This window comes from Antechinus flavipes, chromosome 4 (assembly GCF_016432865.1).
Source record: "Antechinus flavipes isolate AdamAnt ecotype Samford, QLD, Australia chromosome 4, AdamAnt_v2, whole genome shotgun sequence".
In the NCBI taxonomy this organism is placed as follows: domain Eukaryota; kingdom Metazoa; phylum Chordata; class Mammalia; order Dasyuromorphia; family Dasyuridae; genus Antechinus; species Antechinus flavipes.
The window spans coordinates 93407226-93430548 of NC_067401.1; the positions used below are offsets into that span (position 1 = coordinate 93407226).

The 23323-nt window shown below is 32.7% G+C and overlaps 1 protein-coding gene across 1 annotated transcript in view; it reads right to left on the reverse strand.

Annotated features, from left to right (window-relative positions):
- The window catches only part of RYR2 (ryanodine receptor 2), a 522738-nt gene that overhangs the window by 345679 nt on the left and 153736 nt on the right, over window positions 1–23323 (reverse strand). Inside the window, exons 23-24 of the mRNA XM_051996568.1 lie at window positions 23001–23105; window positions 19759–19862 (exon numbers count right to left, since the gene is read on the reverse strand). Coding sequence (XP_051852528.1) covers window positions 19759–19862; window positions 23001–23105 — 209 coding nt within the window. The remainder of the gene's footprint in view (window positions 1–19758; window positions 19863–23000; window positions 23106–23323) is intronic.

Consider the following 23323-nt stretch of genomic DNA (forward strand, 5'->3'; position numbering starts at 1 on the left):
ATATTTAATCACCCTGGTGTGAGGGCTCTAGAAAGTAACGATACGTTTTGTCACCCCCAACTTGGGGGATCTAGAAAACAGGACACAACAGGTCAGGTTCTGTTTTTTGTTGTTTGCTCATTTTATCAACCTATTTCTTGACTTTGGACTTTATTTCAGAATTGAGCTCTGCTTAGATTCACAAGTGGAATAGAGACAACTACTCTGAGCTTCAGGCATTTATATCCTGTTGTTTCAGAATTAGTCTGGAGGGTTATAAGTTTTCAGTCCTTCCAGAGTTATGTGATGAAGGAAGATGTTTGGTCATTGCCCTCTTTGTGTGTTCTGTGGTCTTTATACTCTCTGCCACCACTAACCCTAAATCCTTGCAACTAAAATCATCCTTCTCCATCCTGGAAATACAATCTGGAACTGGGTAATGGGAAGTGGAGTTTTTAGTACTAACACAAAAGTCTTATATAAACTTTTTCTGACAAGGTATTCCATCTTTTTGACATTTCTGAGTAATGTTGGCACTACTGCTGGCATAAATGCTGATGTAGATGCTTCCAAAGTCTATTGCTAATGTCAATCATGTTTCTGCTCAAACCCCATTACAGTATCTACAAAACATTTTTTTCCCCTATCTCCTAAGCTGTCCTGGGCTGGAAAAAATTTTCACTGAGATCTTTTTGTTGGTTATTTCATTTAAAATTCATTTTAACATGAAATCCAGAAGAATATGATTCAAGTATAGTGGCGCTACATTCAAGATAACACAAGATTTAGCAATTTCTTTATTAAAAGATTCAAAAGCTTGGAATATGATATCCAGAGTGTAGTGTTCTCTTCTTTTCTTAAGTATGATCATTCTCTGTGGAGCAGGTTTCTTGGGGAGGTTTTTGGAGGCAGCCTTAGTTTCAGTTCAGAGTAATAATCACCTCAAATGCAGCCAGGAGTTAAAGTCCAGTCCTTTATTGTCTCTTCTAAAATAGCCCAGTTAGCTCTCTTTGGTTCTGAGAGCTCTCGTTGCTAGTCTTTTGCCTCTGCCAGCTTCAGCCTCCAGCTCTCTCTGAATCTTGGTTTTGAATCTTCTTCCAACTGAATTCCTCCACTCACTGACTTTACTGAATCACTGAGGCTCTAAGACAGGGGTCCTCAAATTACAGCTCTCGGGCCAGATGTGGCTGCCGAGGACGTTTATGCAGCCTGGTGGGTTATGGCAAAATAAGACCAAAAGTGATGTTTGACGTAAACTCACTTTAGCACCACACCCTTCCGGCACTGGGCTGAGGAGGCGGAGACAGAGTGTGAGGCAATACTGAGATGAGGTCAGTTCCCAGGTCGGGGTGTGTGGTGTGGAGAAGGGAGAGAGATGCAGAAGACGGAGAACTGACGGCCTGCAGCCTTGTACAGTAAAAGCAGCCACCACAACAGACAGTTGCGGGGGATGTACAGTGCATGCTGCACATGTCACGACTGCTGCAGGGGGAATTCACTGCAGGAAGGTCAGAAGCGGGAGCACGAAGAGCAGGAGAGAGAGTGTGGGAAACGGAGGCATCAGTGCAGAGGCAGCTTGGAGGAAGTTGGGCATTGCAGTCTGTATGTCTCTGTGTGGGCAAAGTTATTGCTGGTATGTTGTTTTTGTAGCGCTGTATATATATATATATTTTACTAATAGCAATTTGGAATCCTTAGGAAATAATGATGTCAAGAAAAAGAAAAATGGACTCAGAGTGTAGAATATTCAGAGAACAGTGGACTTATGATCACTTTTTCATGCAGTAGAAGGAAAGAGCTGTATGTCTGATATGCCAGACACTATATTCTGTGTTCAAAGAATATAATTTGCGTCGACACTATGAAATGCAGCATAAAGATAAATGATTGTTTAGTTGGAGAAGTGAGAAAAGATAAAATATTAAAACTGAAAAATACATTGACAACTCAGCAAAATACTTTTGTGAAGCAGAAGCAGCTAAATATTTCATCACTGCGAGTTTTCAAGTTGCCAAGCTAATAGCATGCACTGGCAGACCATTCGTGGAGGGAGAATTTGTTAAAGAATGCCTTTTTTCCGTTGCCAAAGAGATATGTCCAGAGAAAGCCAATTTATTTAGTACAGTGAGTCTTTCAGGACCTACAATTACACTGAGGATTGAAGAAATGGGAGATTCTGCATCAGCATTTGCAAAACTCCATTAAAAAATTCATATTTTTTAATGAAAGCAATGATGTTCATGATTCTGCACAACTTCTAATTTTTATTCATGGGATGAATGATTATTTTGAAGTCATAGAAGAGCTTGCTGCACTGCAAAGCATCAAAGGAACAATTACAGGAGAGATTATCTATGAAAAGGTTTGCCAAACTATGAATGGTTTGGAGCTGGACTGGGCTAAACTAGCCAGTGTGACAACTGATGGTGCTCCTAGCATGGTGGTGTCTAAGAAAGGAGTAATTGCTCACATTAACCAAGAGATGGACAAACATAACCATTCTCATCCAATAGCCACACACTGCCTCATCCACCGACAGGTACTGTGTAGTAAATCACTGAAGTGGGACTCTGTTATGAAAATTGTGGTATCTTGTGTTAACTTCATTAGAGCTAATGCACTAAATCACAGACAATTTCAGGAATTTCTGTCTGAGCTAAATGTTGAGTATGAAGATGTTCTATATCACATAGAAGTTCCTTGGCTGAGTCCAGGAAGAGTTTTGAAACGTTTCTATGACTTACTTCCACAGATTACAACTTTTTTGCTTTCAAAAAACAAAGAAGTACCAGAGCGTAATGATGCAAAATGGAAATGGCACCTTGCCTTTCTGACAGATGTAACAGAGCTACTCAAAAATTTCACTATGCAACTTCAAGGAAAGGGAAAGCTCATCTGTGATATGCAATCACATGTCAAAACATTTGAAGTAAAATTAGGCCTCCTCTTCAAACAAGTGAAGGAGGAAAACTTCTGCCATCTTCCAACAACTCAAAATCTGTTAGCGGAAAAACCGCTGATTACATTCCCAAACAAAAATGTGGATTCACTGGAAAAATTGCAAAAGGAATTCCAACTTAGATTTAAAGAGCTTCATCTCCATGAACAGGATATACAGATTTTCCATAACCCATTTTCTATTGTCATTGAAAATGTGGATACAATTTATCAAATGGAACTGGCTGAACTGCAGAATTGTGACTCTGAAAGATGCATTCAAGTCAAGCAGTCTTTATAATTTCTATGCATCTCTCCCCTCTGAGACATATCCTCATCTCAGGAACCATGCACTAAAAATGGCAACCATCTTTGACAGCACTTATGTCTGTGAACAGACTTTTTCTAGAATGAAACATTTGAAATCTCCAACCAGATCAAGACTAACAGATGCACACTTGCATCACTTGTTACTACTAGCAGTGACAAATATGGGACCATCTCATTAGCCAAAAGCAGGCCCATAGTTCCCATTGAAATACTGGTAAGTTTGTTAATTTAACTTTACTTCATTTTAAATATTGTATTTGTTCCCATTTTGTTTCTCCACTTCAAAATAAGATGTATGCAGCGTGCATAGGAATCTGTTCTTAGTTTTTGTTTTTACTATAGTCTGGCCCTCCAACAGTCTGAGGGACAGTGAACTGGCCCCCTATCTAAAAAGTCTGAGGACCCCTGCTCTAAGAGCTTCATATATATGATCTCTTAAAGGTGTGAACCCAGAGGTTGACTGCTCCTCTAAGAGAATGGGATTGTGGGAGGTGTAACTTTGTGAATCTTCCAGACTTGTGAACTCTAATGTGTGAGCTAATGTGTGAACTTTCAAAGGTGTAAACTTAAGCATTGTTTCTATCAATTTCAATGAGTTAACACTTTGTAAGAATTCTAACACCAGAGAGTTAATGAATAATAAAATCAAGTAAGATGATTGGAAGAAAAAGTAGGAAGAGAATTTAGAGGCATGCAAAAGGAAATGCAAAAAGGTAATGAGAAAAACATCTAAAAACCAAAATTGACAAACAAGAAAGAAATAATAAAACAAAACTAATAGAATGCAAAAAGAGAAAAAAAAGTAAAATATTTCATTGAAAAAACAACTGACTTGGAAAATGAAGCTAGGAGTACAACCAAAAATCAGCTATCCATTCAAAATTAGTATAATCCTTCAGGGGAAAAGATGGATTTTTAATGAAAAATTTTAAGTATTCATGATGAAAAGACCAGATGTGAATAGAAAATTTAATTTTCAAATACTAGACAAGGGAAAAATATATGGAGGAAATCAAGAAAGGGATATCATAAGGGACTTAATAAGATTTATCTGTTTACATTCCTATTTGGGAAGATAAGATTTATAAATCATTAGAACTTTCTCATTATTAAAGCATTTAGAAGGAGTACATATAGACAGAAACAAAAGATGTGAGTTGACTATGAGGGAACAAAAAAAATTAAGTGTTGAGAGAAATATGCTGGGAGAATGGAAAGGGAGATGTGGAATGGCATAAATTATCTGCCATAAAAGAGTTAAATAAAAGCTTTTAAGTATAGAAGGGAAGAGGGAAAGGGAGCAGCAATGAGGGAGCCTTACTCTCATCAGAATAAGCTCAAAGAATTGAAATAACATGCACACTCAATATGGGTATATAAAAAATTGATCTTGCACTGCAGGAAAATAGGAAGGGAAGTGTATACAATTAGGACAGAATAGAGGGCATATTGCAGAAGGAGGTGGGCAGTAGCAAAACACATTTTGGAAGGATCAGGGTGAAAAGGAGAGAGAGAATAGAATAATCAGGAGGAATACAATTAGAAATAGTAATTGGAAAAAGAATTTTGGTTTCTCTGATGAAAGCCTAATTTCTCAAATGTCTAGGGAACTGAGTCAAATTTATTTAAAAAAAAAAAAAGCTATTCCCTAACTGATGAATGATCAAAAGATATGAATCTGCCCAAATGTTATAAAATCATGCATATCCTTTGACCTAACAATCCCACTACGAGGCATGAATCCCAAAAAGATTTTTTTAAAAAGGGAAAGGACCTCTATATTCAAAAATCTTTATAGCAGCTCTCTTTTCAGGGCAAAAAATTGGAAATTGAAGGGATGCACATCAATTGGAGAATGACTGAATAAATTGTGATATGTGATTATTATGGAATATTATGAGCAGGATGCTCTCAGAAAAACCTGAGAAATCCCTCATGACCTCAAGCAAAGTAAAATATACTCTGTATAAAATAATAACAATATTGTGGGATGATTAGTTGGGAATGACTTTGCTATTCTCAGAAATATAATGATCCATGACTAGTCTGAAGGACTTTTAATAAAAAATGTTATCCAAACCAAAAGAGAAAGAAAATGAAAATCTGAAACTCAAAATTTTAAAAACAAATGTAAAAATTGTTTTAAATGTAATTTGAAAAAAAATTCAACATTTTAAAAAGAAAAAATGGTCTAAATTATTAATAATTAGAGAAATGCAAATTAAAATAACTCAGTTAATATCTCATACTCAGATTATCAAAAAAAAAAGAAATTTGAATCAAATGATTTTCCTCCTTTTTAAGAAGTAGCATTTGGATTCTTTCAGCTAGTCCTTTGTTTCCTAAATTCAGAGAGTTTTGGGAAGCTTCGTGTATATATATATTTTTTTTGGCTAGGTAGTGTCAATGTATTTTTATTAATAATGTTCTTCTTAGACGTCTATGATCCTTGTTATTTTTATGCATCTTGTCTTTGAGGGCAATAATTTTCTTTTATTGAGAATATGTGTTATTTTAATATTATTGTGTTTTGCTTTTCTTCCAAATTGTTCTTACATGAAATATATTTGTATTTCAAAGCTGTTGTGCATTCACTTTTTTGGAGAGATTTGTCACCATGGATTTTTTCTTGTTCTTGTTTATTTTTCATATTCTATTAATCATTGCTCTTCAGCAGACCAATGACTTGCTTATGTGTTCTATAAATTCTCTCCAGGTTCTAGTTTGTTTCTTGAATCATATGGGAACAACCATGCTTCTTAAGAACCTACTTCTGGTCCATCAGGTTTTGATTCTATTAATCTTTAAATATTTATTTGGAGATTTATGCAATCTTTAGATATATTGTTCCTCTTCTAATTTTTGCTAGTCTTAATTGCTTTATTTATTCATGTGTTAAATGAAGTTTCTTCTTCTTGAAAACTTTGAGAGTTTGAGTCCATTTTTAAATAGATTTTTCTATTGCTCATCTTCTGATATTTTTCTTTTGATGATAGGTTCACTACTATACCTTGACTTAAAATTATCTTAATTTCTTTCCATGTGGGGAAATTTATTTTTCATTAGTCTCAGGAGGAGTCAGGATTGGTCCCAACTACTGGATTCTAGTCTCCTTTCCTAAAAGCCTTGTGCAGTCTCACCCACTAGTAACTTTTTCCTTTTTCCCTTTTTTTTCCTTTTTTTCTCCTTTTTCCTTTCCTTTCCTTTCCTTTCCTTTCCTTTCCTTTTCCTTTCCTTTTCCTTTCCTTTTCCTTTCCTTTCCTTTTCCTTTTCCTTTCCTTTCCTTTTCCTTTCCTTTTCCTTTCCTTTTCCTTTCCTTTTCCTTTCCTTTTCCTTTCCTTTTCCTTTCCTTTCCTTTCCTTTTCCTTTTCCTTTTCCTTTCCTTTTCCTTTCCTTTCCTTTCCTTTCCTTTTCCTTTCTCCTCCCTTCTCCCTTTCCTTCTCCCTTCCTCTTCCTTCCCTTCCTTCCCTTCCTTCCCTTCCTCCCTTCCTCCCTTCCTTTCCTTCCTTCCTTCTTCCTTTCAGAGCTATCAATGTTTGTTGCTTTTTTATTAGTTTTTAGGAGGGTAGAACCAAGTAGAAAGTCACCCCAAGCAGAAAAGTTTAGTTCTTCCTCCTATGCCTCTTCTTTCTACAAAAATACCTGGGTAGATTTAAAATCTGCTGCTTGCTATTACATAATACTGAAGGAAAGATAGGGACAGCCTGTTATGCATCTGCTGCACTAAGAGGAAAATCCCAAATAGATTTCAAAGTATAAGCTGGTATCAGAAGTGAATGATGCAATTTGGGCAAGTACTATCAGAAACACCTTAAATCTATTACTCATTTGATTTTGAATTAATTTTCAATCACCATTTTCAGAACTATTTAGTTGCCTAATTTTTTGCAATCCCCATGTTCAGGTACAAATGTCATAATGAGTCATGACTTATAGTTTATGAAGCTTTGGCTTAGTGTATAATTAGTAAAATAACATTTTTAGGAACAGTGAGGAATAATGAAAAAAATTGTACCTGAATCTTAAAATACATCAAAATATGTAAATCTCACAATAAAGATACCAAAATAACAGAGAATTTGAGACAATGCTTTTTAAAATTGTTTTTGATGGTTTCTGTTTTTAAACATATACTTGCTCATTTGTGTAACTGGGACTGAGGTCAATACTTTTAACTTTTATTATCTATTTTACAAATTGTTATAATGAAAATGCTTTGTGATTTCTTAGCACTTATATATACATAAATATGTGTGTGTATAAATGTACACACACACACACACACACACACACACACATATATATATATATATATATATATATATCTCACAAATTATATAACAAAATTATTAAATTAGAGAGGCAGACTAGAAAAGGACCTGGGATCTGACTGATACATTATGGCTTTGTGTGTCTAGGTATTTCATTTAATATCTCAGTTAATGTATCATATGGTTTTCTAAAATAAATAATAATTTTCTCTAAAATGCTGAGTCATTCACCAAGAAAAAAAAATCAAAAACTGGTGCCTGAAATATTATGATTATTTTGGGGCAAGATAATGACAACTAAGTGGCTATTCCAAGACACTTACAAGAATAAAGAAAAGTTGAAATGATAAGAAGATATCCATGCTGCTTGCTCAAGAAAAATAATAAATTTTATCAGGAAAAAAATGCCTTTTTTAAGTTTAGACTTAGTTCTAGTAATTTAAAGTTCTTTGAAAATAGGACTAAGTTTTCTTTGGATTTTTTTCTCCAAATACATATCAATGTATTTGGAAATTCATGAATTAAATTAATTAAATACATACCTCCTACATATTAGGCTGCCCCCGGCAAGGAAACTTTAGGGTGACATTTTAACATTTGAATTCTATTTAATTAAAAGGAGAGAATGAACTTAGAGAATAAAATAACTAAGAGTAATTAATATGAAATATTCTTAGGAATTAGCTTTATCAATTAAACAACGATATGTCATACTGCTTTTTTTTTAAAGTCAGTTTCTATCTTAAAAATAGGAATAGATACAGAAAATGTGTATATTGGTGGAGGGAACTTCTAGTTTAAAAAACATTACCTATATAAATTAATTTGATATCTTCTTTTGAACTTCAATACCTTAGCGTTATTTTCTAGAGCACTGAGAGGTTAAAAAGGACTTAAATAGAGTAAATTTAATCTACTGTTTCCAATTAATTTTTGTTCTATTTTCCCTTGCTCTTTATTACATGTTATTTTTATTGCAGCATGATCTGAAAAAAGATCCATTTACTATTTCTGCTTTTCTGCATTTGATTTTGAGGATTTTATACCCTAAGATATGGTCAATTTTTGTGTAGGTTCCATGAACTGCCGAGAAAAACACATACTCCTTTCTGTTTTCATTAAATTTTTTTCCAAAGGTCTATCATATCTAAATTTTCTAAAATTCTATTTTTTCCTTAACTTTTTTTTTATATTGTGGGTTGATTTCTCTAGTTCTGAGAAAGTAAAGAGGAGATCCCCCACTACTACAGTTTTGCTTTCTAATTCTTCTTGTAGCTCTCTTAACTTCTATAGGAATTTGGATCCTATACCATTTGCTACATAGATGTTTAGTATTGATATTACTTCATTATCTATGGTACTCTTTAGCAAGGTATAGTTTTCTTCCTTATCTTTTTAAATTAGATCTAATTTGGCTTTTACTTGATCTAAGATAAAGATCGTGATCCCTACTTTTCTTATTTCAGCTGAAGCATAATAAAATCTGTTTCAGCCTTTTACCTTTATTCTGTATCACTTTGCTTTAAATGTGTTTCTTGTAAACAACATATTGTAAGATTCTGGCTTTTAATCTTCTGTGCCATTTGCTTACATTATATGGGAGAGTTCATCTCATTGACATTCACAGTTAAAATGACTAATTCTGTATTTCCTACCATCTTATTTTCCCCAAGTTATATTTTTCTCTTTACTTTTCCCTTTCCCTCCTTCCCAATATTTTGCTTCTGACTACCATCTCCCTCAAACATGCCTCCACTTTTATAGCACTTTACCCTTTTTAAACCTTTCACCTACTACTTCTGTTCTTCCTTTTATTAGCCTCTGCCTTTCCTTCCCTTTTCCCCCTCCTATTTCCCTATATGGTGAGACAAGTTAGTCTGTGAAGCTAAATATGTCTGATATTCTCTCTTTGAGCCAAATCTGATAAGAGTAAAATTCATACAATGTTCATCCCTCTCCCTTCTTTTCCCCAATTGTAACAGGTCTTTTTGCCACTTCATGAGATGTAATTTACTCCATTTTACCTCCAATTCCCTCTTCTTCCAGTACAATTCCCTTTCTACCTCTAGGTTCTTTTTTATATTATCACAATAAAATCAAATTATACCTGTACCCTCTAAATATACCCATAACAGAGCCACAGTTCTCAAGAGTTAAACACATCATCTTGCCTTATAAGGATATAAGCTTTTTTAACTTTTAAAAACAGTTTTTTTCTTTCCTTTTTACATTTTTTATGCTTCTCTTGTGCTCTGTACCTGAAGAACATTTTTTTTTTTGTTCAGCTCTGGTCTATTTAAAAGAAATAAATGAAATTCATTTGTATCATTGAATTCCATCTTTTCCCCTGAAAGATGATGATTAATTTTGCTGGCTAGATAATTCTTAGCTACAATCCATATTCCTTTGCCTTCTGGAATATCAGATTCCAGGCCCTTTCATCCTTCAAAGTAGAAAGTAAAAGGTCCTGGGTAATCTGGTTGTGGCTCCTCAATATTTGAATTGTTTCTTTCTGGATGCTTACAATATTTTCTCCTTGATCCAATAATAATGAAATATAGCTGCGATATTTTTTAGAGTTTTCATTTTGGAGTCACTTTCAGGAAGTGATTGTGAATTCTTTCAATTGCTATTTTACTCTCTGGTTCTAGGACATCAGGGCAGTTTTCCTTGATGACTTCCTGAGAAAATGTTTAGGTTTTTGTTTTTGTTTTTGCTTTTTTCTTTTTTTTTTTTTATCATGGTTTGCAAGAAGTCTTAGATTGTCTCTCCTGGATCTATTTTCCAGGTCAGTTGGTTTCCAATGAGGTATTTTACATTTTCTTCTGTCTTTTTCTTTCTTTCTTTCTTTCTTTTTTTTTTGTTTTGTTTTGTTTAACTGATTCTTGAAGTCTCACTGAATCACTCATTTCAATTTATTCAATTCTAATTTTAGTGAATTATTTTTTCACTTATTTTTTTAGCTCCTTTTGCATTTGACATATTTAATTTTTAAATGAGTTGTTTTATTCATGGATTTTTTTCATAATGTTTTTTAGTTCTTGTTTGGTCATAAATTCTTTCTCTCCAAAGATCTGACAGGTAAACTATTTCTAATCTACTGGTACACTGGCTTCGGAACCAGGGGCCAATGCTATTGTATTTGGGCTAAAAGCTTCCCCAAATTAACCAGCAAACAGAAGCCATACTGCTCTGGGTCTCTGTGAAGTGCCTATGTTTATCAGATGCCTCTCCCATATCCAATTGAAACAAACCTTCTGTGAGGTTCTTTTAAAATATCTTCTGCTGGAAATTTATTATACTCCAAATGTTTATGGGTTCTATCACTACAAAACCAGTTCAGAGGCTTGATTTGGAATTGATCTAAGGGACACCAGGAGGAGCTTAGCTAAAGATCTGTCTACTGTCCACCATCTTTGCTCTCCCTCCTATATTTCGTTTTTAATACATATATTTTTAAACCCAAAGGTTCCAGCTTCTGGGATAAGGACTCACCATCTAAAAAAAATTGGAAATACCATGGCAAAAATGAGGCATAGACCAACATCTCACATCCTATACCAAGACAAGACTGAAATCAATTCATGATATAGACATAAAGAATGATATTATAAGTAAATTAGGAGAGCAAGAGATAGTTAACCTGTCAGATTTTTGGAGAAGGAATTTATGACCAAACAAGGACTAGAGAACATTATGAAATGCAAAATGGATAATTTTGATTATATTATATTGAAAAGTTTTTGTTTTAAAAAGGTTTTGCACAAACACAGCCAATGTAAGATAAGAAGGAAAACAGAAAGCTAGGGAAAAAAATTCACAGACAGTGTTTCTATTGAAGGCTTTTTTCCTAAAATATATAGAGAGCCTACTCAAATTTATAAGAATACAAGTCATTTCCCAATTGATAAATAGTCAAAGGATATGAATAGATAATTTTCAGATGAAGAAAATAAAGCCATTTATATTCATATGAAAATAATGTTGGAAGATGAATTGATGTTGAGTGAAATAAGCAGGACTAGGGGATCATTATATATTTCAACAACAATACTATATGATGATCAATTCTGAAGGATATGGCTTTCTTCAACAATGAGATGAATCAAATCGGTTCCATTTGTTCAATTATGAGTAGAACTAGCTATTCCCAGTGAAAGAACTCTAGGAAATGAGTGTGAACCACTACATAGCATTTCCAATCCCTCTGTTTTTGTCTGCTTGCATTTTTGATTTCCTTCACAGGTTAACTGTACATTACTTCAAAGTCCGATTCTTCCTATGCAGCAAAATAATTGCAAGGATATGTATACATATATTGTATTTAACATATACTTTTAACATATTTAACTTATATCAGTCCACCTGCTATCTGAGGTAGGGGGTGGGAGGAAGGAGAGGAAAAATTGGAACAAAAGGTTTTGCAAGAGTCAATGCTGAAAAATTACCCATGCATATATCTTGCAAATAAAAAGCTATAATTAAAAAAATTAATTCCAAAAAAAAGAAAAGAATGTTATAAGTCATTATTGATTAGAGAAATGCAAATTAAAACATTTCTGAGGTACCATATCACTTGACACATTGTTTAAGAAAAGACAGAAAAAAAGATAATGATAAATGTTGGATAAATGTTTAGTGAAAATAGGAATAATAAAGCATTTTTGGTGGAATTGTGAAATGATCCAGCTCTTCTGGAGAGCAATATGGAACTATCCTGAAAGGTTTATAAAACTGTGCATACCCTTTGATCCAACAGTGTCACTACTGAAACTACATCCCAAAGATATCAGAAAAGAGAAGAAAAGATCCACATGTACAAAAATGATTGTAGCAACTCTTTGTGGTGGCAAGGAATTGGAAATTGATGCTCATCAACTGAGGAATGACTGAATAAGTTATGGCATACAAAAGGAATGGAATAGTAGTGTTCTATAAGAAAATGATGAGCAGACCGATTTCAAGAAAACCTGGAAAGACCTATATGAATTGATGCTAAGTGAAGTGAGCAGACCAAGAAAACATTGTACAAGATTATATGATGGTCAATTATAATATACCTAGGTATTCTCAGCAATACAGTTATCCAAGATACTTTCAATAGACTAGGGATGTAAAATGTCATTCATATCAAGAAAGAGAATTATGGAGACTGAATGAGGATAGAAGCATACTATTTTCACTTTTAAAAATTTTGTTCGATTTTTTTCATGATTTTTCCCTTTAGTTTTGATTTTTCTTTTGTAATATGACTAATATGGAAATATGTTTAAAATGATTATACATGTATAACCTCTATCAGATTGTTTGCTGTCTTGGGGAAGGGGGAGGTAAAAGAGGGAGAAATAAAAACAAATTGGAACCCAAAATCTTACAAAAATGAAATAACAACCATCATTACATATAACTGGAAAAATAAAATATTGAAATTATAAATAAATACCTATACTTCTATGAAAAAATTAGAGAAACTATAGAACAGCACATATAGACCCTTGTGTCTGAAGGCCTATTTCAAATATGGCCCCTAAATCAGATTATTGATCCACTGAAGAACAAAAATTTGAAAGTCATTTGCACAGTCGTGAAAACTGAATTGATAGAATATGGATAACATTACTAAAGAAACTATTCATAAAAAGAAAAGTAGCAAGGAAATGTGTACATTTAGGACAAATCTTGACAAAGGAAAATTTGTTTACCAGAAAAACAAGAGTATGCTGAAAAGTAGAGAGAAAAAAGATACAAGAATAATTTTGTAAAGGCTGCAAAATGAAAGAATGCTAAAGAGTAGAAGATGGTGAATAATATTAAGTACAACAGAAAGTTTGATGGAAAGAATTCCATTGGATCTACCAATTAAGTAGACTTTGCTTAGAAGAAAGCGATTTTAGTAAAAGAACTGGAAAAAAGGGGCAAAATTCAAGGAGTTCAATGAGAAGAAAATGAGTAAATTAAGAAAGAAGTACTAAAAAAACTTGGCAGGAAAGAGGAGTGAAAACAACATTTTATTAACATATAAATGTGTAATTATGCAAATCTAAAATTAACCATCCTCTACATAACTGACTTCACAGATTAATGAAACAAAAAACCTTATATTTCATCCTTATCTCATCTTAAAAAAATTAAGATATTAATCTAGATGGATAAAGTAAGCCATCTGTATCTTAAGATCACATACCTGTAAGGTGTTATGGATAAAGAAAAAAAAAAACCTAATATACATGTTGATAAATCTATCAAGATTGTTTTCTTTGCTTTTTTTCTCAATTTCAAATATTCTGTCATCCAATATCACAAAGCAATTTGGAAAATTTCACAAGGTCATTTCTGTAAGACTTCTGAAAATTAGACTTTCAAATAGTTTCACATCCTTAAGAGAAATGAGAAATAAAAACCCAACCCTACTGAAAGATAAGCATATTGACATATTATACACAGAATTGTAAACTGGCCTATCCATTCTGGATAATAATTTGGAATTGTGCTAAGAAAGTATCAAAATTCTTTATATCTTTGGATCCAGAGTTCTCATTACTACCATAGGAAAAAAAAAGATCTTTATCAAAATATTCATAACCATAGTTTCTGTGGTAGTAAGAAGTCAGGAAACTTAATGGATGCCACTGATTAGGTAAGCAAACTGTGATACATAAATATCATGGAATTGTTAGAGTGTCATAAGAAGTGATCAATATAAAAAATTCAGGGAAATGCACTCATGTGAACTAATACAAAATAAGGATAGCAGAATTATGAAAGAAAAATATATGGTAACTATCACAACATAAACAGAAATGCTTCTGTAGGGAAGAAAGAAAATTTTAAAGAAATAGAATTTTTTATATTTACCAAGTTCATATTCAAAGAAGACAGGAAAAAAATGTATCTCCTCCGCTATTTTCAGAAATGGGGAACAATAAGTGTACAATATTGCAAATTTTGTCCGTTTAGGTTGATGTGTTACTTTTGCTAAACTATTCTTCCCCACCACCTTTTTTTCCCCCTCTTTTGATACAAAAATATTCATATATAAATAACATTTTGTACATTGTCTCTTCCATGAGAAAAATGAATGCCTGCAAGTTTGGGACTAAGTTTTTGCTTTTCTTTGTATCCTTTGCACTTAGCAAATAGTACCTGGTTAACTAACATTAATTAACTGATTAATAAATATTTGTTGATAATAATAATGATGATTGGTGATAGTGGTAATGATAATGATGACAAGGGATAGATTCCTAGGTAGAAGAGGATGATATAAATGAAATTAATATGAAAATAAATTATATTAAAATATATCATTTTTATACTAGTTATATATTTATATTATTACATTATATGTAAATCTAAACATATTTTAATAATATAAGCAATTTATATAAAATGTTGTTTTATTTTTTATTATTATTATTTTATAATAACTTTTTATTGACAGAACCCATGCCAGGGTAATTTTTTAACAACATTATCCCTTGCACTCACTTCTGTTCCGATTTTTCCCCTCCCTCTTTCCACCACTTCCCCTAGATAGCAAGCAGTCCTATATATGTTAAATATGTTGCAGTATATTCTAGATACAATATATGCATGCAGAACCGAACAGTTCTCTTGTTTCACAGGGAGAATTGGATTCAGAAGGTAAAAATAACCAGGAAAGAAAAACAAAAATGCAAATAGTTTACATTCATTTCCCAGTGTTCTTTCTTTGGGTGTAGCTGCTTCTGTCCATCATTGATCAATTGAAACTGAGTTAGGTCTCTGTTAAAGAAATCTACTTCTATAAGAATATATCTTCATACAGTATTGTTGAAGTATATAATGATCTGGTTCTGCTCATTTCACTTAGCATCAGTTCATGTAAGTCTCACCAGTCCTCTCTGTATTCACCCTGCTGGTTATTTCTTACAGAATAATAATATTTCATAACATTCATATACCACAATTTACCCAACCATTCTCCAATTGATGGGCATCCATGCATTTTCCAGTTTCTAGCCACTACAAACAGGGCTGCACAAACATTTTGGCACATATAGGTCTCTTTCCCTTCTTTAGTATTTCTTTGGGATATAAGCCCAGAAGTAACACTGCTGGACCAAAAGGTATGCACAGTTTGATAACTTTTTGGGCATAATTCCAGATTGCTCTCCAGAATGGTTGGATTCGTTCACAACTCCACCAACAATGCATCAGTGTTCCAGTTTTCCCGCATCCCCTCCAACATTCATCATTATTTTTTCCTGTCATCTTAGCCAATCTGACAAGTGTGTAGTGGTATCTCAGAGTTGTCTTAATTTGCATTTCTCTGATCAATAGTGATTTGGAACACTCTTTCATATGAGTGGTAATAGTTTCAATTTCATCATCTGAAAATTGTCTGTTCATATCCTTTGACCACTTATCAATTGGAGAATGGCTTGATTTCTTATAAATTTGAGTCAATTCTCTATATATTTTGGAAATGAGGCCTTTATCAGAACCTTTAACTGTGAAGATGTTTTCCCAGTTTATTGCTTCCCTTCTAATCTTGTTTGCATTAGTTTTGTTTGTACAAAGGCTTTTTAATTTGATATAATCAAAATTTTCTATTTTGTGATCAGTAATGATCTCTAGTTCATCTTTGGTCACAAATTTCTTTCTCCTCCACAAGTCTGAGAGCTAAACTATCCTATGTTCCTCTAATTTATTTATAATCTCGTTCTTTATGCCTAGATCATGGACCCATTTTGATCTTATCTTGGTATACGGTGTTAAGTGTAGGTCCATGCCTAATTTCTGCCATACTAATTTCCAATTATCCCAGCAGTTTTTATCAAATAATGAATTCTTTTCCCAGAAGTTAGGGGCTTTGGGTTTGTCAAACACTAGATTGCTATAGTTGACTATTCTGTCTTGTGAACCTAGCCTTTTCCACTAATCTATTTCTTAGCCAATACCAAATGGTTTTGGTGACTGCTGCTTTATAATATAATTTTAGATCAGGTACAGCTAGGCCACCTTCATTTGATTTTTTTTCATTAATTCCCTTGAGATTCCCGACTTTTTATTGTTCCATATGAATTTTGTTGTTATTTTTTCTAGATCAATAAAATATTTTCTTGGAAGTCTGATTGGTATAGCACTAAATAAATAGATTAGTTTAGGGAGTATTGTCATCTTTATTATGTTCGCTCGGCCGATCCAAGAGCACTTAATATTTTTCTAATTATTTAAGTCTGACTTTATTTGTGTGGAGACTTTTTTATAATTTTGCTCATATAATTCCTGACTTTCCTTTGGTAGATAGATTCCCAAATATTTTATGGTATCAATAGTTATTCTGAATGGAATTTCTCTTTGTATCTCTTGCTGTTGGGTTTTGTTGGTGATGTATAAAAATGCTGAGGATTTATGGGGATTTATTTTGTATCCTGCTACTTTACTAAATTTATAAATTATTTCTAATAGCTTTTTAGTAGAATCTCTGGGGTTCTCTAGGTATACCATCATATCATCTGCAAAGAGTGATAGTTTGGTTTCCTCATTGCCTACTCTAATTTCTTTATCTCTTTCTCGACTCTTATTGCAGAGGTTAGTGTTTCTAATACAATACTGAATAATAATGGTGATAGTGGGCAACCTTGCTTCACTCCAGATCTTACTGGGAAAGGTTCCAGTTTTTCCCCATTGCATATGATTCTTACTGATGGTTTTAAATATATGCTCCTGACTATTTTAAGGAAAAGTCCATTTATTCCTATGTTCTAAAGTGTTTTTATTAGAAATGGATGTTGGATTTTATCAAATGCTTTTTCTGCATCTATTGAGATGATCATATGGTTTTTGTTTGGTTGGTTATTGATATAGTCGATTATGCTAATAGTTTTCCTAATATTAAATCAGTCCTGCATTCCTGGTATAAATCCTACTTGGGCATAGTGAATTATCCTGGGGATGATTTTCTGTAATCTTTTCGCTAATATTTTATTTAAGATTTTAGCATCAATATTCATTAGGGAGAATATGGAGAATGTGGGGAAAAAATAATTTTCTTTCTCTGTTTTCACCCTATCTGGTTTAGCTATCAGTACCATGTCTGCGTCCTAAAAGGAGTTTGGTAGGACTCCTTCAATCCCTATTTTTTTCAAATAGTTTATTTAGCATTGGAGTTAATTGTTGTTTAAATGTTTGGTAGAATTCACATATAAATCCATCTGGTCCTGGGGATTTTTTCTTAGGGAGTTGGTTAATAGCTTGTTCTATTTCTTTTTCTGAGATGGGACTGTTTAGGATATTTACTTCTTCCTCTGTTAGTTTGGGCAAGCTATATATTTTTTTAAATTTTTATTTAATAATTACTTTATATTGACAGAATCCATGCCAGGGGAATTTTTTTTACAACATAATCCCTTGCACTCGTTTCTGTTCCGATTTTTCCCCTCCCTCCCTCCACCCCCACCCCTAGATGGCAAGCAGTCCTATATATGTTGGATATGTTGCAGTATATCCTAGATACAATATATGTTTGCAGAACCGAACAGTTCTCTTGTTGTACAGGGAGAATTGGATTCAGAAGGTATAAATAACCCGGGAAGAAAAACAAAAATGCAGATAGTTCACATTCATTTCCCAGTGTTCTTTCTTTGGGTGTAGCTGCTTCTATCCGTCATTTATCAATTGAAACTCAGGTCTCTTTGTCAAAGAAATCCACTTCCATCAAAATATGTCCTCATACAATATCGTTGTCGAAGTGTATAATGATCTCCTGGTTCTGCTCATTTCACTTAGCATCAGTTCATGTAAGTCTCGCCAGTCCTCTCTGTATTCATCCTGTTCGTCATTTCTTACAGAGCAATAATATTCCATAACATTCATATACCACAATTTACCCAGCCATTCTCCAATTGATGGGCATCCATGCATTTTCCAGTTTCTAGCCACTACAAATAAGGCTGCTACAAACATTTTGGCACATACAGGTCCCTTTCCCTTCTTTAGTATTTCTTTGGGATATAAGCCCAATAGAAACACTGCTGGATCAAAGGGTATGCACAATTTGATAACTTTTTGGGCATAATTCTAGATTGCTCTCCAGAATGGTTGGATTCGTTCACAACTCCACCAACAATGAATTAGTGTCCCAGTTTTCCCGCATCCCCTCCAACATTCATCATTATTTTTTCCTGTCATCTTAGCCAATCTGACAGGTGTGTACTGGTATCTCAGAGTTGTCTTAATTTGCATTTCTCTGATCAATAATGATTTGGAACACTCTTTCATATGAGTGGTAATAGTTTCAATTTCATCCTCTGAAAATTGTCTGTTCATATCCTTTGACCATTTATCAATTGGAGAATGGCTGGGCAAGGTATATTTTTGAAGGTATTCTTCCATTTCATTTAAGTTGTCGAATTTATTGCCATAAAGTTGGACAAAGTAACTCCTAATTATTGCTCTAATTTCCTCTTTGTTAGTGGCGAGTTCTCCCTTTTCATTTTTAAGACTAAAAATCTGATTTTCCTCTTTCCTTTTTTAAATCAGATTTACTAAGGGTTTGTCTATTTTGTTGTTTTTTTTCATGGAACCAACTCTTAGTTTTATTAATTAATTCAATAGTTTTTTTACTTTCAATTTTATTGATCTCTCCTTTTAGTTTTAGAATTTCAAGTTTAGTGTTTGGGGGTTTTTAATTTGTTCCTTTTCTAGCATTTTTAGTTGCAAGCCCAATTCATTGACCTTTTCTTTCTCTATTTTATGCAAATAGGCCTCTAGAGATATGAAATTTCCCCTTATTACCGCTTTGGCTGCATCCCATACATTTTGGTATGATGTCTCATTATTGTCGTTTTCTTGGGTGAAGTTATTAATTATGTCTATGATTTGCTGTTTCACCCAATCATTCTTTAGTATGAGATTATTTAGTTTTCAATTATTTTTTGGCCTACTTTCCCCTGGCTTTTTGTTGAATAAAACACATTGTTTAAAAAGTGCTTTCTAACAACATACCTATAAATCAAATAATATATTAGAAGAAACATTAACATAATATTACCAGGAACATTAAAAAAAGATTATTAGAAAAATATCCAGTTTTATAAATAAATATAAACTCATATACATTATTCATCCATTCTGTTATGGATCATGTGAAACCTGTATTAGCAATAAACTATCAAAAAAAGGCAATTATGTTTATACTTTTTCCCCTTTTCCCCCTTACAATGCAGGTATAGGATAAAACATGCAGCAAACTTACTTTAGTGTCTCAAGGGACATCTGTAAATTGTAATTGCGCTCCTGTTCTGGAAGCTTAGAGAATTCTACCAAGCAGGGGTGTTGTCTCTTGTTGTCATCTCTGACCTGAAAAATAGCAGCTAGTTAGTATGTTTCCTCACTATTTTATTTATTTAAATAATTTTTTATTTAAATTCAAATATTTAATTTATTTATTTAAAGAAAATATTTAAAGAAAAAAAATAATTAGGCTATTCCAAAAATAATGTTAGTGTAAAAAATACCACCAATCCAGTTCTACAATATGTTTTAGTATAGAAAGATAATGGGTAACATCTACTTACTACTTGTATTAGGAATGAAATTTTAATTATACTCCCACCTTTTTAAATAAGCTTATCAGACTTTTGGGCTTCAGTTTCCATTTAGTGAAAGTATTGTTTCATATACCTCAAATTATTCTGTCTGATAGGTATTCCTTCAGTTTCCCATTCTTTGCTATGACAAAAATAACTGATATAAGTATTTTTGTACATATAAGCCCTTTTCTTTTTTTCTTTGATCTCTATACCATCCTAGGAGTGGTATTTCTGGATCAAATGGTAAATACAGTTTTATAGACATTTGGACATAGCCCCAAGTTGTTCTTCAGAACGGTAAGAACAATTCAAAATGATAATAAATTAATGTACCCATTTTCACATATCCTCTCTAGCATTTGTCATTTTCCTTTTCTGTCAATCTGATGTGAAGCAAAATGACTCCACTTTGTATCTGCATCATCTCACTTTCTGACAAGTCAGTCAAATGTATGCTAAATATGGCACTTTCTAGGATTCTTTGGTTTTCTTGATGTGGCAATTAATTTACATTGATAAAACTTTTTAATAAAATTATTATGTGTGTTACTTTTTTATTATTTTTCTTCATTTACCATATTTGAATACCAATTATCTGTTTAAAGAGTTCAGAATCAAATTGTTTTAATTTATGATAGACCCTTTTATCAATATTTCTTTTTACCATTAAGATTTTAATCTTAGCAAGTTGATGCTCTTACTATACTTACATAACTGGAATAATTTCGACTTCAATAATAATTATTTCCTGATGTAATAAGATACAACCAATTTTAGGGTTTTTCAGTGTTCCTTGGTAGTGGCTGTGCCCAGCATGTGCCAATTATTTTAATAAGGAGAGTGTTCCTTATATAAAGGCATGAGGCTTCCATGGAATTTATATATCTGTGGCCTCTCCTATTCTTGATTCCTAAATCATGCTTAAATGATGCCTATGAGGCAAGCCTGGGGGACTAGATAGTACTAATGACAGTAATTAATAATCTATATTACAGAAGATATGTAGAAAGATAAGTACACTGATGCACTCTTGTTAGAGCCATAAATTGATTCAACTAATTTGTAAAATAATTTGGGGTCATGCCAAAAAAAAAAAAAAAAGATACATACTCCTTAATTCAAAAATACCACTCCTAGGAACATGTCTGAAAGAGATCAAGGCAGCAATAAAATATTCATAAAAACCAAAATAGTAATATTTTTATCATAGTCCATAAGGGGATTGATTAAGCATCTACCATTTGACAAGCATAAATACTATAATAAATACTAGAGATACAAGGGATATAATCTCCTCTCAAGGAACTCACAATCTTATGGCAAGGAGAGAAATAACAAGCAAACAAACATGTACATTTAAACTATATTCAGGATAAATAGGAAATAATTAATAGAGCAAGCTTCTAAGAATAACAGATATTGGGAAAGCCTTCCAAAACAAGCTGTGATTTTAGATGCTACTCAAAAAAAAGCAAGGGAAGGAGAGCATCCTAGGCAGGCAGAACAGCCAGAAAAATCATCTGGTATTGAGATGATATGTCTTATTTGTGGAACAGCAAAGAGGTCAATAACATTGGATCAAAGAGTATGTTCGGGTGGAAGTAAGTGTAATGTGTAAGAAGATAAGGGGGGGATAGGTCATCAAAGGCTCAGAATACCAGAGGATTTGTATTTGGCCCCAGAAGTAACAGGAAGGCAATCTGAGTAAACAGGTGATGAGTTCAGACCTACATTTAAGGACAATCACTTTGAAATCTAGAGATAAAATAGAATAATAAGAGACTTTTTAAGCAGGTAGATCTACCAGTAAACACTTGTAATAGCAGAAATGTGAAGTGATAGGGTCATGCACCAGATGGTGGCAGTGTCAAGTTTGAGAGATACTGAAAATGTGAAAATTGATAGGCCTTGGCAAAGATTCAATAGAGGAAGGAAAGGGAGAAATAATGAGAAGGTGCAGATGATGCCTTTGTGGCAAGCCTGGGGGACTAGAAGAATGGTAGTACCAATGGCAATAATCGGGAAGGGGACTGTTTAGGGAGAAAGATAAAATTTCACTTCAAGATATTTTGAATCAGAACAGCTGAGTTATAATATTTGCTTAGCATATGACCCAGAATAAGTAGCTTGCTACTCTGTGACTCAGTTTACTCATCTGAGAAATAAAGTAATAATTTATTCTCCTAACTACTTTCACAGGAGGTATAAATTTGTTTGACACTTTTTAAATATTTAGGAATCTTGAAATAAAATTAATAAATTAATGATAATATTATAATTATTATTCTGATAAATAATAATAGTTGACTAAATTATATGTACGTTATGAATATACAAGAATTAAGATACATTTATGACATAATAAATACAGAATATAAAAAATAGAAAAAACATTTACTTCTTATTTCTTATTTTATCTCTGATGTGTAGGAACTAAAGACATTAAAAACTGCCTTTGGTCTTTTAAGCAGAATGGTTGTGATAATGACAAAAAGGGATCAAGTGCTCAGGCTATTAATAAAATAAGTAAAAAAAAAAAACAAATGAATTATAAAAATTGAGACAGAATTAATTTAGAAAATGTAAAAATTGCAATTCCATAAGACATCATAAATAGTTATATAAGAAAACAAAAGTCATGGTTTCTATTTCTAAATTATATTTTGAACATATTTTTCTCCAAATAATTAAATTTAAAATAGAAAAACAATTAATCCCTTAACTACATTACCAATAATGTCATTCCCTCTATTAAAGGAAATAATTATTTTAAAATGGTGTTTTTTATTTTTCACTTAATTACTTATGGATCGAATCTAGTAAATGGAAGGATGAGTAATAGTGAGTTCTGTTTTCCAAAAAGATTAATTAACAGAACATTAAAATAAATTTCAAAATCATATACCGGTCCATATTGCCAGCCAAGTTCAATTTTATTCATAACCCATAACTCATGGATGTTCTCAGCTAATTTTTCTCTGATTCGTTCCAGATGAGGAGGCAAAACAATCTAAAAGAAAAAAGAACACATCTTAATGATTTCAGTAAAGTATCTGTCAGTTGCTTTTAACACGAATTAGAAATAGAAGAAAAAGACTGTATAAGATTAGTAAAGGAGCTCCAAGAGGAGGAACTCTCTCAGTAATATAGGCATTTTCTTTGCAATTTGTAGTTTTAGAGAATGGGTTAAATCACTGAAAAATTAAGAGACTCGTCCATAGTCATATA